This window comes from Eptatretus burgeri, chromosome 14, assembly GCF_056783735.1.
Source record: "Eptatretus burgeri isolate ZD-2024b chromosome 14, Ebu_testis_v1, whole genome shotgun sequence".
NCBI lineage: Eukaryota > Metazoa > Chordata > Myxini > Myxiniformes > Myxinidae > Eptatretus > Eptatretus burgeri.
This window is the reverse complement of record NC_140974.1, coordinates 37,652,064-37,669,563: the sequence shown is the minus strand read 5'-3', so window position 1 is coordinate 37,669,563 and position 17,500 is coordinate 37,652,064. Positions and strand designations below refer to the sequence as shown.

Sequence of the window (17,500 nt, the reverse complement as noted above, 5' to 3'; positions counted from 1 at the left end):
TTCCCTGTAGGCTTGCCGTGACGTAACAGGACAGTGCTGCGGATGGCTCCGCCCCGTGATCACGATTGGCGGAAGGCGACCGCAGAGGGCAAATAAAAGGGCTCGATTGGAAGTGACGAGGACTCGAGTATAAAAGGTTCTGTTTGGGAAAAGAAGAGGAGGAAGAGTCATAAAAAGAAAGCGTCTGGTTGAGGCTGTTGGTCTCGGAGCGCGCTCTCTCGTTGTGCTGGTTCGTTCCTCGATTCGTCGTGTTTCGTGGCCTTGCTGTGCCTCGTGCCTCACCTCGATTGGCTCTGGAGTTCTGCTGGCTCGGAGTACGGGACCGAACGGCGGGTGGACCTGCTTCCCTCTCCTGCTCGCATCTTGGTGCCAGAACTGGCTCCCTGGCGGATGTGAGCGGACTTGGGCCTACACCAGGAGGTCGACACCACCAGGAACAGCACCACGGTGTCTCCTGCCCCTGACGAGCGCAACGCCAGCTCGTCCGGCGCCAATCCAGTGACTGTTGCGTCGACACCACGGGCAAGCCTGAACACCAGCTACGGTGTGTGTGTGTGTGTGTGTGTGTGTGTGTGTGTGTGTGTGTGTGTGTGTGTGTGTGTGTGTGTGTGTGTGTGTGTGTGTGTGTGTGTACCTGGTGCCTTTGAGGGTTTGAGATTTGTATATCCATTGGAATTGTTTGTGTTTTCCCCACGCCCAAACCCACACCACCATCCCGTCGAATCGCCCCGGATCCCTCCTCTTGCCGAGTCTTATTATTTCTGGTTAGAGAAATAAACATTATTAACTCAGTGAAAAGCGACTCGTGCCACCTTCCTCGTCCCGTTTGCTGTCGAGCGATTAAAACCGCCATCCTTGGGTTATAAAAAAATAAACCGCCTCCATCGTTTCGGCTCATTCTACGTTGGCGGGACTGTTCAAGTCCCGTGGACGTCACATTGGTGTCAGGGCGTTGGATGTTCGAACCCCTCTAAATTATATTTGGTATCAGGAGAATAATCCAGGATTAAAATGTCGCCACGAATTGGAATATAAAATTACTACAGAAAAGCGCGCGAGCGCGGGAAAATTTTGGCGGGATTTTTCAAATTAAATTTAATTGGCGGCAAACGGGACTTCTGCACCATGGCGGATGTGCAGATGTTGGAGGAGGAATGCCACGTGTCGGGCAGCGAGTCGGGGGAAGAAGGGAGAGACGGGGGTAGGATCGGAACCTCCCCCATTCCGAGCGTGGACGGTGCTACTTCGCACGTAATGGAGCCGGCAGCGCCGGAAACCGGCGCGATGTCGATCCAGACAATGTTGGAAAGTTTAATGAGTGCAATTACAGCACAGGGGGCAAAAATGACGGCACAGGGGGCAGAAATGACAGATCAATTGGGGGTAATGGGGGAACAGTTGGGTGCACGGACTGATTTAATGAGGGATGAATTGGGGGAAAAGATGGAGAAAAAGAAAACTGAGATGCAGGAGTGTGTGGATGTTAACTTGGGGGAAATACAAAGTAAATTCTTGGATAGATTGGAGGAAACAAAGATAGAAATTACATTGGAATATACGGAAAAAATTGGTAGATAAAATTGATGCAACGAACATTCGGGTTGATAAAGTGCATGGAAGCCTGGAACGTCATCGTGCCTGTGTGGATACTCGTATGCAGCTGCAAGTAGAAGAGTGGGGAGAGCTGAGGAAGCAAGCGATGAATTTGGCGGAGGAGGTAAAAGGATTGGAGGCTCGTTTGGACGAACAAGATAAAATTATGAGCCAAGATGAAGACTTGGATAAAGGCCTGGTTGAGCCGTCTTTTGTAAGTAGAGTGTCCGGGTTGGTTGAGGAGCAGCTACAAACTCGCGACGGATCCTTGGAGGAGGTTGTGCGGGCCCAGAAGATCCTGCGGGAAGAGGTGAATCGGTCCATTCAACGTTTGGAACAGGAGGCAAAATTGACCCATGAGACCCTCACCACAAAACATCTTTCGCCACAGGGGGCTCTGAAATTGGATACGCAGCCACAAGGGTGTTTGATCCCTGGGCTGGATTCGGACAAGGGAGAAACTGGGAAGCGGGCCACCGGAAAAGTGATCCCCCTGGTAAATTTTGACGGGTCAGGGAGCCTTGAAGCTTTTCTGACGCAATTTGAGTGTATTTCCCGACTAAACGGGTGGAATGAGCGGGAACGTACAGGGAATTTGGTGGCAACGTTGCGGGGACCAGCCGCAGATGTGTTAAACGTGATCGCGGAGGGGATGTTGACCAGCTCCCACATTTGCGAGGCGTTGAGCCGTCGGTTTGGGTTCGCAACAAACTGTGATCTGGTGCGGGCCCGGCTCCAGCACCGCAGATTAAAGCCGGGTGAGACAGTGCAGGAGCTGGCACAGGACATTTACCAATCAGTCAGGATCGCGTATCGGGACCTAACAGTGGAGGCGTGGGACAGACTGGCACTAGAGAAATTTTTAGCTGCTCTTCCAGACCCTGAGGTCCGAGCGCTAGTGGAGCTACAGGATCCACCCACCGTGCACAGAGTGGCCGAGTGCGCGGCCAGGCTGGCCTCGTGGAGTCGGCCGGGTCGGGTGCCCGAGAGGCCATCGGTGACGATCCAACAGGCGGAGATTCGGGATCAGGGAGGGGGGCTGGGAGAAATTGGCATTACCCAAATGTTTCAGGAAATTTGCCAGAAACTGTCAAGTTTGATAAAGGGTAATTCGGCAGTAGGTGCGCCGCAGCGGCGGGGTCCAACCCAGCCAATAGAGCAATTCGATTATGGCAGAGGTGGTCCGGAACCGGAAGAGACATTACACAGATACCCACGGGGGCCTTTTATGGGGAGTTGTTTCCGGTGCGGGCGAAGAGGACACGTGCAACGATATTGCCGGTACCCGGCGATGGAGGGACCCTCCAATAGACTTTTATACTCGGAGAGGATGAATCCTCCTGCTGAACCGCCAGGTCTATCCGAGGTGCCCTTACATAGGTCGAGTCCGGAAATCACTGTCGGGGGTCGGGGAGACTAGATCGGGCTGAGCATATACAGCCATGCTCGGCTGGTGAGATTGTGGCGAAGTGCCCTCCTTTGGTAAAAATAGTGAATTGTGGGAAAATTGGCATTGGTCTGTAAGTTCTGCTGGGTTTTAGAGTGACAATTGGGACAGTGGGTAATTGGTAACAATGCGGGCACGAGTGTCTGTCCAATGGCTGGTGCGTGGATTGGGTGAGGAGAAGTGCTGTGTGAGTTGTTTCAAGTTAAGAAGTGAAATGTATGGTGCACACATTGATTTTTTTTATTGGACATGGTGTGGTAACAGGGAAGGTCATGGTCGGTGAAGTGTTAGAAATGCAGGTGTCACACGTAAGGCCGATGGGGTGGGGGGAGTCATTTGGGTTTTGTGGGTGGGGATGATGTGCTTGTCCGCAGGGATTGCTGAGGCTCACGGTGAGCGGGAATTGCGACCCCCTTCAAGGAGATTCACCCCTGGTGGCTGATGGTGACAGTGTCTGGAGGCAACTGGGAGAGGGTCTGGTTGGGCGAACAAGGCGGGTAGGACCTTGGCGACCCAGGAAGGCCAGAGGAGCTCGTGAGACCCCTTCCAGTGTGTTGTACGGGGTGAGAGCTGATGGCTACCAGGGGGGTGGGAATCAAAGGGAGCGGGGCGGAGAAACGTCCGGGTTGGACTAAAGCTTACCTGTGGGCATGGTTGCACCTGAGATGCCCCCATCATCTTGTGGTAACCCACCCCACGGCCACGACGGGATTCAGCCTGCATCATTAAAATGGGGACCATGACCTAGAAATGTGATGATGATCATGGTGTGAGTGTTGTGAAGATGTGTGAGTCCCACTCGATCCCGCACAACTTGACATGTGCAGCAAGGGCATGATGTCCGCATAATTTTGGGGTCAAGCAAATTTGAAAATTGGCTCCCCAGGTAACGCTGGGTCTATTAGCATCCACTGCGGGATGCGGTCAAGTGTAAATATCCCGTGAATAGTGTCGTTAAGGCTTAGAGTAGGAATGTAAAGTACAAGTGTTGTGTTTTTGTGGAACCTTTTGCTTCCCCTCCCCAGATCACTGGAAGAGTGTTGGACAGGAGCGATAATCCAGAGGATGGAGTGCAACTTCGCTCAGTGCTCTCATGTGATAAAATAAAAAAAATAAAAACATGAATGATTGTTTAGGCGAGGATAAGGCCATAAAAGGGTAGTACATTAAGCAGGATAGGTAAGTTAGCTGCGGCTCGCTGCCCATTGCCCCTCCTACTTTATTTCGTTAGGTTAAATAGGTGTTAGTCAGTAAGTGTTAAGGCTGGTATGGTAGCGCCTGTGATATACCTTGCAGGAGCTTCGGTACCAGAGGAGGGGGCAGTGTTACGTCTGAGGGGGGGGGGGTATGCATTCAAAGGGTAATTAGGATGTTTAATTAGGTATGCCATGCTGTTCGAGTTGTACCAGGATCTTGATGTAATAAGTAGCAATTCAGTGGTGATAAGTTGTCTAGTAAATGTCCATTTCTTCAAGGGGGAAATGATAATTGTCACGTAATTAGATAGGGAGACGGGTTAGGGTAAGTGTGTATGCGTAAACCCTTTTAGTATTCCCTGTAGGCTTGCCGTGACGTAACAGGACAGTGCTGCGGATGGCTCCGCCCCGTGATCACGATTGGCGGAAGGCGACCGCAGAGGGCCAATAAAAGGGCTCGATTGGAAGTGACGAGGACTCGAGTATAAAAGGTTCTGTTTGGGAAAAGAAGAGGAGGAAGAGTCATAAAAAGAAAGCGTCTGGTCGAGGCTGTTGGTCTCGGAGCACTCTCTCTCGTTGCGCTGGTTCGTTCCTCAATTCGTTGTGTCTCGTGGCCTTGCTGTGCCTCGTGCCTCACCTCGGTTGGCTCTGGAGTTCTGCTGGCTCGGAGTACGAGACCGAACGGCGGGCGGACCTGCCTCCCTCTCCTGCTCGCATCTTGGCACCAGAACTGGCTCCCTGGCGGCTGTGAGCGGACTTGGGCCTACACCAGGAGGTCGACACCACCAGGAACAGCACCACGGTGTCTCCTGCCCCTGACGAGCGCAACGCCAACTCGTCCGGCGCCAATCCAGTGACTGTTGCGTCGACACCACGGGCAAGCCTGACCACCAGCTACGTTGTGTGTATATGTGTGTATATGTGTGTGTGTGTGTGTGTGTGTGTGTGTGTGTGTGTGTGTGTGTGTGTGTGTGTGTGTGTGTGTGTGTGTGTGTGTGTGTGTGTGTGTACCTGGCGCCTTAGAGGGTTTGAGATTTGTATATCCATTGGAATTGTTTGTGTTTTCCCCACGCCCGAACCCACACCACCATCCCGTCAAATCGCCCCGGATCCCTCCTCTTGCCGAGTCTTATTATAACTGGTTAGAGAAATAAACATTATTAACTCGGTGAAAAGCGACTCGTGCCACCTTCCTCGTCCCGTTTGCTGTAGAGCGATTAAAACCGCCATCCTTGGGTTATAAAAAATAAACCGCCTCCATCGTTTCGGCTCATTCTACGTTGGCGGGACTGTTCAAGTCCCGTGGACGTCACAATATATATATATATATATATATATATATATATATATATATATATATATATATATATATATATATATATATATATATAATTTGGCCGAACAATTAGTTCCTTGCACAGAAGAGTAATTTGTGGGGGGTTTTTTGTTTGCTTGTTTGTTTGCATTTCCTGCTCATGTGATGACAAATAGCAACTAGATCCCTTTATCAGTTGTTTTGTATCAAGAGTCGATTTGTAGAAACTTGTGGAAATTCATTCATTTTTATTTATTTGTTTGTGAATGCTTGTTGGAATACTTAATTAATTGGTAGAGTACACTGCCTACTGGTGAGTCTCATTTAATGAATGAATTTTAAAAGTCTTCCCCTCCCTTCGTCCCCCACCCCTTTTTTCTTGACAAAAGCAAGGTCATTAAGGGTGTGAACAGACGTTGAACTGTGAGAGCCACATTTGGATGCAATAAACACAGGAATGAATGAACAGGAAAGAGTAGAGATACCAGAGGGGAGGAAACGTAGCAACCTGCAAGTAACGGGTTGGGTCAGGCAGCATCGATGTGGTTGGAAAAGATTGTGGGTTTGGATTCGGCATGGCATGAGATGGCGGTGTACCCCTTGAATTTGATTTTGCAAGTGCTTAATGTGGCCTGTCCTCAAATTATTTTTTCATCCATCATGCTGTAGTTGTAACGACCACAGTAGGATAAAAGGGATGTGATGAATGCGAGTTTCCCAGATAGGCACAGCAGCATATCTGCAGACACTTGATTAGAACACATTGAAGTCAGCCTCAAGCTGAAACCTCAGGCCTGAACCTTTGACTTTTTATCCACGCTTCCCATATGTAACTTTCGTAGCAATATTTTATTGCAAACCCTGCTGGTTTTGCCTAATTTAAATGTTTAATGGAAGTAATACACTTGGTATTCTTCATGTATGTTTCTGTTTTGTAGTTTTTTAACTTCATACCTCCACTTTGAGCACACTGTCAAATGACTTGTAGCTCTTTTGTTCCAAAGTGATATCTGTGTATGTGTACAAAGCCCAAGTTAGGACTGGCTAGATAGCTTGGAGGTATGTGCACTCGGCTTTGAGCTTTCCAGCTGGGGTTCAAAACACGACCCAGCTTCAGACGGTCACCCTATTGTTTTGCATGCTGGAGAGTCAATGTGTGCGCCATCCATCGGAAGGATGTTAAACTGGAGGACCTGTCTGCCAGCACTAGTTGGTGGACCTTAAAGATCCCACAGAGTCTTAAATTGAAAAAGATAGGCAAAGTATTATCGGCACCCTGAAAAATTCCAAATTCCTGTCACCTTCAGTCGAATGTCAGTTGTGACTCTGCAGTTTGTGGAAAACTTGGCCGAACTGTGTTCCTTGGCCAAACTTACATTAAAGTGGGAATAATTGGTGCCATTATAGTTTAGTGGTAGGGTTGTAGTCATGCAAGATACATGGCACAAGTTATGGTATCCTTGGCTTGGTACCCACAACTGCTGCACTTTCAGTTCGTTAGTTTTATTAATTTATTTTTCTTCCATCTGTTTACAGAAGGTCAATAACAAGAAGCCTCTAGAAACTGCTGTAGAACGGAACATGGCGAGAAGAAGTACGTCGTCTGATCAGGTGAGATGCTAAAATGGCTGATCGCAGTGTTGTTGATCCTGCGTTTTATTGGTGATTGAAGCTTTCTCAGTGATTACCTCTGCCACCGAAGGTGGTTTTTACTTGATTTGGCATGAACCACTTATTATTATTGTTTTGTAAACGTAAATTTGTAAGTTGGTATTTTTGGAGCCCCATTATTTTCCTCGATTCTAATCGGATATTTGATCAAGACCATTAATGGCCAAGTTGTGGTATCCTTGGCACGTGCTATGGGCCTATAAAAAATGGTGTGTGTGTCCGTGTCCGTGTCCGTGAGGTATAGAGATAGAGATTGTTGTCACACACCCAACCTGTCCACTAAGTTTCATCCGAATCTGTCAATAACTTTATGAGATATCCTGTTCTCAGACAGACAGGTGAAAACATAACCTCCATCCACCTTCGGTGGCAGAGGTAAAAATGGGAAATAGAAGGCGCTGTATATATTTTGTTTCTGATAATTATTTGGTTGTTGTTGACATGATGAAAACCTCCTAAATGTGAAAACTACATCCAGCATAACTATTGACAGTTGGATTATCCAAATGCCGAAAGAGTACTCCGTTGGCTTTGTGCAGAAACAGATTCATATAGAGTACCTTTCAATGAAAAGAAAAGCCTTTACTGTAATTTTGTTACCATGAAACACGAGATCCTTCCACTGCCCATCAATGTAGCTATTCCTGCCATAAATAGGCCTGTTTGTTTTTGTCATCGATTAAATAGTCTGATAATATGCAAGAAAGACCCTTCAACCATCATTCCATGCTCTTCAGCTTGTAATTGACAAAAGGGCCGATGTATCTCATCCTTTTTGAGCAATTCAGACAACCTCATAGATGTCTTGGTAGTCTGATTGTAAGGACACTGGTCTGACATTCCAGGTGTTTCCACTTCAAATCTTACTTGAAGCAGCAGTATAAATTAATTGAATCTTGAGCTTCTGTAAATCTGAGTCTCGTAATTTTCATGACATTTCTCACCAGTTGGTGGTGCTTTTTCATGGCTGGTAGGATGGCCGAGAGGTACTCACACGCACCTTTGAGCCATGTAGCCTAAGTTTGAATCTTGACCCAGATAGAAACTGTCACCCCAGTGTTTCACAGACGAGGTGATTCAGCAATGTGTGTGCCGTTCCTCAGGTGGGCGTTAAACCAACGTCCCATCTGCCAGAATTAGTTGGTTGACATTAAAGATCCCACAGTGTCTTTCTCAAACAGTCGGCGAGCTATCGCCGGCATCCTGAACAAATTACAAATTCCTGTGCTGACCTGCAGAGGGCACTCCATTAGCACATTGGCGTATTAGCAGCACAGCCGTGCCTTCAACCAATTATGATACCCAGCAGCCTTGTGCTGCATACGAAATAATTCACTGCCACCGCTCGCTTGTATTAACAGGAAATTGTGGGAACTATACACCTCTCATCCACGGATATTTCTCTTATTTCTATACATTTTTTTTTTGAGTCCGACCTGCAACCAGGAACACAATTGTGGTTCACCATTTTGAAATTGCCGCTCTTTTATGTAAATGCTGAGAATTATGTTGAAAAGATGATTTGAATTTCACATTTCGTGCTCGTAATGACAGGTTAAATGTTCCTGGTGAGCAGAACCATCACTGGAAACGCGCACACAGCACATGCGTGAAAAGCCTCATGAGCATTCATACGTCATTTCGAAAGTTTCGTATTAATCAGAAACTCTGGTCATTCTGGTACATCATAGATCATACCATCCTTATGGGGAAACAAAACTTTGAAAGTGCAGCATTTGGTGATTGCATACCGATTGTGCAGCTGGATGGATGTCTTTTTCATTACATATGGGGACACCCTGACCATTGTACTGGAAATTAACTCCAAAGCCAAAGATCTGTCATTGTACTGTAAATGAAAGCGAAAGGTCTTGGAATAGGCAAGAGGATCATGATTTTTGGTGATGCACTCTGATGGCAAAATGTCTGAAACGTGGCTAATGGCAAATTGACTCGAATGCCCCTCAAGCATTTGGATTCCCAGAAGAATGCTCGACTTGTCAAATTTCCTCTTTCCATAAATGCTTGTCCCATGCTGAGGAAGGATAATCAGGTCATGGCTTGTTACTCGAAAAGTTGAGTTGTTTACAGGAAGCCAATTGAATGCATATGATTTATATCCCATTTGTTATACGTGCAGATAGATCCCTTCCTTGTGTGTCGTGGGAAAACACGGGGGTGTGTTGCAATGGGCTTTTAGTTGGGATTATAAATCATTTTTCCCCTTTTATTTTATTTCCCCTTTTATTTGAACCATGGTACCTTCATCTCGCTTGCCTCGCACCCTCACCTCGCTTACCACAGCGTGACGAGCGCCTACCCAGAGACTCGTTTTCCGAGTCAGAATCCTGACGTTCGCTGTGGCAGTTCCATCTCGGCTTCCACCTTCCTAAACCCAGACACGTGGTGTGGGCGGGCCTTGCCGGCCTCTGGCGAGACCCCGCCCAGGAAGGCGGACCGCATGAAGGCCTGGTCCAATCAGGATGAACGATCATGTCGGCTTTGCCATGGCTCCACCCCCGAGCTCCGTGATCTATAAAATACGAAGCAATCCTCAGAGTAGAGTTGTATGGGATGAAAAGGAGTTCGTTGGAGTGGGAGAAGGATTGGAAGGTTGCAGTTGTTATTGACGGGGTCGTTGTGAAGGTGTTCCGCTGCTTGGCTCTGACCACATCCCACCTCGACGGCCCGACTGCTGGTCCACGTACACCCGACCTCGACGGGGTCTCTTGCCTGGTCCTGTCGACTGCTCCATTTCTCGCCTCGGAGTCTGTTCTCTCCACTCAAGCTCCTTGACGGACACGATCTCCACACGTGCGGCTGTGGACCGAACCTCACGACCTTTGTCAGGTGCCGCACCACGGAGCACCCTTTCCCCTGAAACGCTCAGGTACCAGAAACTGTGACCTCAACTCCCTCCCTTCCTGGCTGCAAAAGGTCCCCTTTTCTTTTCATTGGGTTTATTTTGTCTGAGTGTGTGGCGCCTGTCCGTTAGATAAGCCTGTTTAAGATCTTTATTGTTGTGATTGTTGTTTGTATTAATCTCGTGTCAAGTCTGCACTGTCTGCTTTTATAAGTTGCTGACATAATTGTCGCACCACACCTCCCTCATCTTCCCCTGCGTAACACACCCAATAAACCTTTTTCCTGTGCCACATGCTTTACCCCGCTTTAGTGTAAATAAATCATTGCAGAAATGTTCCCAGCTCGTCTTTGTCTTTTCCTCCATTGGTCCAGCATGGTTTGGATCTGAGTTTAGCCGTGTCTTTTTCCCGATAATCCGTTCCTTCGAGCCGGTACGTCCTTGGCAGTTCTGCTCGGCTGCATCCGATCCTGAAAGGTAGTTGGTACTCTACCATAGTCGGAAGAGTGATCCGGTTCAGGCAAGGCGTACTGAGGGTGTGGTTCCCCGGTAGTTGAAACCGCGTGGTTAATAAAGTAACTTCATTTGAGACAGGAGGACATCCTGGTGTTGGCGCAGTGGTTAGGGCAGCGGCTTGGGATCCAAAAGGTCCTGAGTTCAAGCCCCGTTGGGCCACTGAATTAATACACCAGGGGGTTGACTCAGCCTGTCATCCTTCCGAGGTCGGCGAAATGAGTACCAGTATACTGGGCCGGTGTATACCCCGGTTAAAATAGGTGTACCATATCCCTGTGTCGTAAGAGGCGACCAGGGTTGCGTCAGGAAGGGCATCCGGCGGAAAAAACATGTGCCAAATCACTGTGTGGATCATACGGATGATCCGCTGTGGCGACCCCGAACGGGAGCAGCCGAAAGAAGAAGAAGATTTGAGACAGGAGAACCCAAGCCACGCGGTTGAGGTATTGGCGTCCACGGTCGGTTAAGCGACCCGCCGCGTCACAGAATTATCCGTGAGCGACGGCCTACAATTCCGGGGAGTTTGGTGGGAATCGACGTAAATTCCCCCACCTGGTGGTCATTCTCGCCACCGGACCCCGGCCCGCAACAATATATATGTATATATATATATATATATATATATATACATATATATATATATATATATTTTTTTTTTTATATGTAAATGAAAAACAGACCCACTCACATCTCTCACCCGTGAATGGAAGGAATAACCAATTAGCTCTCACCTAATCAATTAAACCTTGATGGCTAGGATTATATAAATGAATCGACTCCTCCCATGTTCTTCCAGCGACCATGAAAGGCGACACAACGGAAGCCCTTTTCTGCTTCAAACCATTCCCAGAGCTCCTCCACAGCTGCAAAAACATTCACAAATAATACATACATGAGAATCTCAATACGACACACCTCCTCAGCTGCCGGACTGGTTTCATCACTTGTTGAATCATCAGGTACGGCACAGATGGAAACGTGCACCACTGTGGCTCCCAAGCATGTACCATGTGTAAATGTCAAAAGCAGTCAACATTTAAATTGAAAACGAAGACCCACTCAAATCTCTCACCTGTGAATTTGATTATTTCCTCCATTCAGAGGTTAGAGATGTGGGTGGGTCTTATTTGTCTTTATTATACCGAAACACCTCGCCATACACTGTTTCTCAACACGCTTTTTTTTTCTTTCCGTTTTACGCTCCTCATGTATTATGACTCAACCTCACTAATCCCCTCACTGGCTTCAGACATGTGCCAAAGCGTTCCACCCTGATGTTGCACAACAACTGGTCCGGACATGCTCCAGTCCATGACGCTTCCTTCACAGTCTGAGAGCTTTAATTGTATTTCACTTTTATAGGTTAAAAAAATCACACTTTTATATTAGATGAATATAATGTGAGTGAATCCATATTTCACAAGACCCAAAAGTCACTGCATTTCCAAAAAGATCCCAAGGGCCCTTTTTACCCCTTAGACCCTTCAGACAGATTAGTCAGTTTAAACCCTTGACCATTCAGACAACTTGGACCTTTCTATATTACAAATAAATTTCAAATAAATGTATCACCAATATTACAAATGCATTTTCAGAAAAGAAATGTTTGTATTATGATTGGTGTAAATCATGACAACACAGCAAATCTGTGATGTCAATCTCTGCAACAGCATGTGGAGAGGTGTGCGTGCGTGAGCGATGTGTGTGTATAATATATGTATGTATGTATGTATGTGTGTATGTATGTATATATATATATATATATATATATATATATATATATATATATATATATATATATATATATATATATACAAACATATATATATATATATATAGATTGTTGCGGACCCGGGGTCTGGGTGAGAAGACCAAGAGGGGGGGGGGGGGAGCGATCTCGGGCTCCCACCAGACTCTCCGGAATCGCAGGCCGTCGCACACGGATAACTCCGTGACGCAATGGGTCGCTAACCGACCATGAACGTCAACTCAACCATGTGACCTCGGGTCTTCCATCTATACCAGGTCAGGTATGGGAGCATGTGCCAGAACAGCGCGTCGCTGCATCCACTTTCCACCAGTACTCCAGGGGCCTCTGTCTGGCCTTCCCCCAGGCAGATGCCAGGCCCGTCCCCATCTCCTTGAGATGCCGATCAACCTGCTGCAACCACGAGGCACGTGGTCGGCCCATTGGCCTCCTCCACTCACGAGATTCCCTCGCTGAGAGAATCTGGTGAGCAGGATCAGCGTCAGGAAAACGAGCCACATGGCCATAAGGCCGCAACTGACGCTCACGGACTATGCAGGTAACAAATCTCATCTGAGTCTCTCTCGGCAACCGCTCGTTGGACACAAAATCTGACCAGCGATAGCCAAGGATTCTCCGAAGAGACCTGGTGCCAAAGGAATTAAGTCTCCATCTCAGATCCTTGGTCAGAGTCCAAGTCTCGCATCCATAGAGCAAGACTGGAAGCACCAAGGACCTGAAGACTCAGACTTTCGTCCTCCCGCACAGGTAATGGCAGCGCCACACCCCATGATCCAGTGAATCCATGACTCCCCAGGCCCGACCCAGACGTCTGTTGACCTCAGTCTCACAGCCAGCAGAGACATGAATATCACTGCCAAGGTAAGTGAATCTCTCCACGACCTCAACATCCTCACCACAAACAGACACAGACAGGACAGCAGCATCCAAGATGTCATTGAAAGCCTGGATCTTAGTTTGACCCAAGAAACCCATAATCCCAGCGGCTCCGACTCCTCATTCAGCACCTCGAGGGCCCCCAAAAGGATATCTAAAGTCTCTGCAAAGATGAGTGCATCATCTGCGAAATCAAGGTCCGAGATCTTGACATTCCCAAACGATGCACCGCAGCTTGATCTTTCCGACATCCTCCCTAAAATCCAGTCCATACAAGTGCTGAAAAGTGTGGGGGCCAGTACACACCCCTGATGAACTCCAGTACCAACTGGAAATAAGTCAGAGATGGTACCACCACATCTCACAGCACTCTCAGTGCCAGAGTTTTGTCGATCAGATAGATCGATCAGTTTTGGTGGCACCCCACGAAGACCAATAATCCTCCAGAGGACATCCCTATTCACTGAATCGAACGCTTTACAGAGATCAACATAGGCTGCATGCAGCCCCTGCCGAAACTCTCGTCTGCGTTCGGTGAGGACACGAAGAGCAAGGATACGGTCAATCGTTGACCTCTTTGATGTGAAGCCTGACTGGTCTGGACGCTGGTGCTCAAGCAGATGGTGGCGAACCCGATCAAGAATTATCCGAGCAAAGACCTTGCCCAGCACTGAGAGCAGCGTCACCCTCGGTAGTTGTTGCAGTCTTGGCGATCACCCTTCCCTTACCAGAGAGGGACAACAAGGCCCCTCTTCCAATCAGTTGGGATGATGCCTGTGTTCCAGGTAGAGCACAAAACTGCATGCAACGACACGAGTGCAGCATTTCCACCAGCCTTGAGAAGTTCAGCATGGATGCCACAGATCCCTGGAGCTTTACCCCATTTCAAGCGGTTCACCGCAGCCCCGCGTTTCCACAAGCGAAGGTGTACCACAGTTGATTGGAGGGTCAGCAACAGGGATTGTAACACCCTTGACGTCCAACTCGACAGCTGGGGGATCAGCCTGGTACAACCGCTCAAAGTAACCGGCCCAGCATGCCTTCACTTCAGACTCCTCTGTCAAGAGCCTACCAGTCTCTGCTCCAACTGCAGTGCTCCAAGGGATGGGCTTGGATGAACGCAATGCGCAAATTCCCCTGTAAGCAGGACGAGAATCACCTGTCCACAGGTGATGCTCTACCCCCTCACAGATTCCTCGCACATAGGCCTCCTTGTCCACCCTTAGTGCACGTACAGTTTTACCCCTTAGCTCCCTGAACAGCTCAGCTCTGCCATTCAGCCTGGCCCTGCGACAGTGGTCATTGGTATCCAGTGTCCCTTGAGAGACAAAATTCTTCTTTGCCCTGCAGTGAGTTCCAAGACATCCACCGCAACAACAAGGACGGTGGTCTTGAAGGCACTCCACAACTCTTCAGGACCCGCCAAAGCACCCAGACACCCCAAATGTCCACTCAGCCTGTTCGCAAACTCCTCAGCTACTCTCTCATCCCTGAGCTTGCCAACATCCAGCCAAGGCTGGGATGGTACCATTCTCCAAGATTTAAGGTGCAGCTTTGGAGTTGCTACAACAAGCCGGTGGTCAGTATTGAGGAACTGTGCACTCTTGTAGACCCTGGAGTTCTGGATCATCCTCCAGCGACCGTCAACGAGGACATGTTCAATCTCCTTTGCCACACCGCCAGCGTTGGAATACCAAGTCCAGCGATGAGCAGGTGGGCGTTGAAACCATGAACCGGCCACCCTAAGTCCATGACTTCTTGCAAAGTCAAGGAACTTAGTGCTATTCTGGTTCATAGTTCCTGACCCATGGGGACCAACACATGTCTCATAACCATCCCTATCAGTTCCAGTCGATGCATTGAAATCCCCCAAGACTAGAAGTGTATCTCGTCTGGGGCACTGATCAACCACAGATTCGAGCGTGGCGTAGAATGTGTCCTTCACGGTGAGGTCACTCGCCTCAGTTGGAGCATAGACAGAGACGAGGGAAGTGGCACCTAAGGAGTGATGAATTCTCAGTCTCATAATACGCTCATTGACCGGTGTTACCACAATTATCATTGGGGTCAGCTTATTGGACACAGCTACAGCAACTCCTTGAGTATGGTAACCATCAGAGCGACCAGACCAATAGTAGGTGTAACCACCCACCATTATCTCGCCGGAATCCGGTCTCCGAACCTCAGAGAGAGCTGCAATCCCGATGTCCAAACGCTTGAGCTCAGATGATAACAGAGACAGGTGATCATCCTCTCTTCGGGATAGGACATTCCAGGCACCCACCCGAAGGGACCGCCTCAGGTTAACCCAAGGAGACCGCCGTCTGGTGGACGACACCTCAGCACCACTCCGACCCTCTCCCGCAATCTGACCCAGGGATGTTACCCCGTGGTTTCCCTCCTTTCATCAAAGATTGGGGGTCCTGATGGCTTTGCCCCAATCCCGTCATCCGGTGAGCTGCCCTGCGAAGGGAAGCTGCACAGGAGGTGCTTCCACGGAGTGGGTTTTCAGATTTTTTTGCGTTTTTGTGTTTTGCGGAATGAAGGGTTTTACGGTGGCCGGAGTGCAAATCCTGCCACCAACCTCCTAATAAAAGTATTCCAACTGCAGGAGGACGTCCGCAGACACAGTTGGGCACTAGATATGGATGGCCGTTGGCTCACAAGGAGCTCCTCCACCCTTTGACAGGTTTTGTTTTTAATCCTGCTGGGTGTCCATATCCAAACACCCTTCTCACCAGAAACCCTCGTGGGGGAGACGGTTTAGTCGCCGACAACCCGACCATGGAACAGGTTAGTACAGGTTTACATTGTACCTGTAGCAGGTCACAGATCTAACCTGACCTGACACTTAACCTTAACTTGACACTTGACACCTGACCTGACCTGACATCTATACCGGTTACCTAAAAATAATCACGTGACCTAATTACCGGGGGGGGGCGGACACGCCCTCGGTATGCCTTGTCCGAACCGGATAACCTTACTGGGTCAGATGCAGCTGAGTGGCACTGCCAAGGACGTACCGGCTCAAAGGAACGGATCATTGGGAATAAAGTCCCGACTGGGCTCAGATATGGACCATGCTGAATCAATGAAAGAAAAGACGTAAAAACAAGCTGGGAACATTTTTACTTAAGGATTTATTACAGGCAGGTGAGGAAAAGCATGTGGCACAGGGAATGTGGTTTATTGTGTGTAAAGCAGGGATAGAAAGAAATATGAGGTGCGTCAACTAAACAAGCAACTTACAAAAGCAGTCACAGAGCAGACTTATTCCGATATAATTATTCTGCAGTCTTAACTTAAGCTAGGAAATGTGCCCACACACACACACACACACACACACACACACACACACAGACACAGACACAGACACAGACACAGACACAGACACAGACACAGACACAGACACAGACACAGACACAGACACAGACACAGACACAGACACAGACACAGACACAGACACACACCCACACACACACACACACACACACCGATAAAGAGGAGTTAATTAGAAGAAAGGAGAGGAGATGAGGCCAACGGTCTCGTAATACCTTGCACAGTTGACCGACCGCGCTACCCAGTACATTTTGGGGGGATGCTCCACTGAGCGATCCCTCCTTGAGAGTTGGCGCGTCGTCTCCTGCTTGGTTGCGGTGCCGGCGCTGCGCGTACACCGGTCCAGAGAATGGGTGATGCTGTCAGGCTTGAGGGAAGACATTAGGTGGAGCCAGCACGCGAAGTCAAAGTTCAAGAAACAGGCAGATGGAGTAGGCGGATCCAGACGGCGAATGTCGGGATTCCAGAAATAGGAAGGCGGAGATCGAGAGCGAGTACGCGGAGTGGCAGACGGTCCAGGCGCAGCAGCAGGCGAATGCAGAGATCTATCCAAGGCCAGACAAAGAGGAAGAGGACGACGAAGAACGGCTTCGTGATCCGTCCTTTATAGGCCCTGTGGTGCAGGGCGGGGCGCCACCCCGAAGCGATGCGTTATCACCCGAATTATGCGTTCCGATTGGGCCCGAGCCCTGTGATGCCCGGCTCCCATGGTCGAAAGCGGCCTCATTGGTGCATCCGATAAGACATCACCGAGCTGTGGAATTGTCTTGCTCCAAACACCGTGACATGAACCACCCCGCACCGAACTCCCGGGCCGTGCTCTTGGCGAGGCCATCCGTGGCATGCCACGCAGCCCAAGCGATCTGGGCCGTGCATCTGTGTCTCTGCTTGGTGGCGGCTGCATTGAGACGAA

The 17,500-nt window shown here is 48.8% G+C and overlaps 1 protein-coding gene across 8 annotated transcripts in view; it reads left to right on the top strand.

Annotated features, from left to right (window-relative positions):
- The window catches only part of LOC147012981 (phospholipid-transporting ATPase IF-like), a 166,292-nt gene that overhangs the window by 66,412 nt on the left and 82,380 nt on the right, over positions 1–17,500 (top strand). For all 8 annotated transcript variants that reach the window (XM_085854394.1, XM_085854401.1, XM_085854399.1 and 5 more), the window contains one exon: positions 7,088–7,162. In XM_085854394.1, the coding sequence (XP_085710520.1) occupies positions 7,088–7,162 (75 nt within the window). The remainder of the gene's footprint in view (positions 1–7,087; positions 7,163–17,500) is intronic.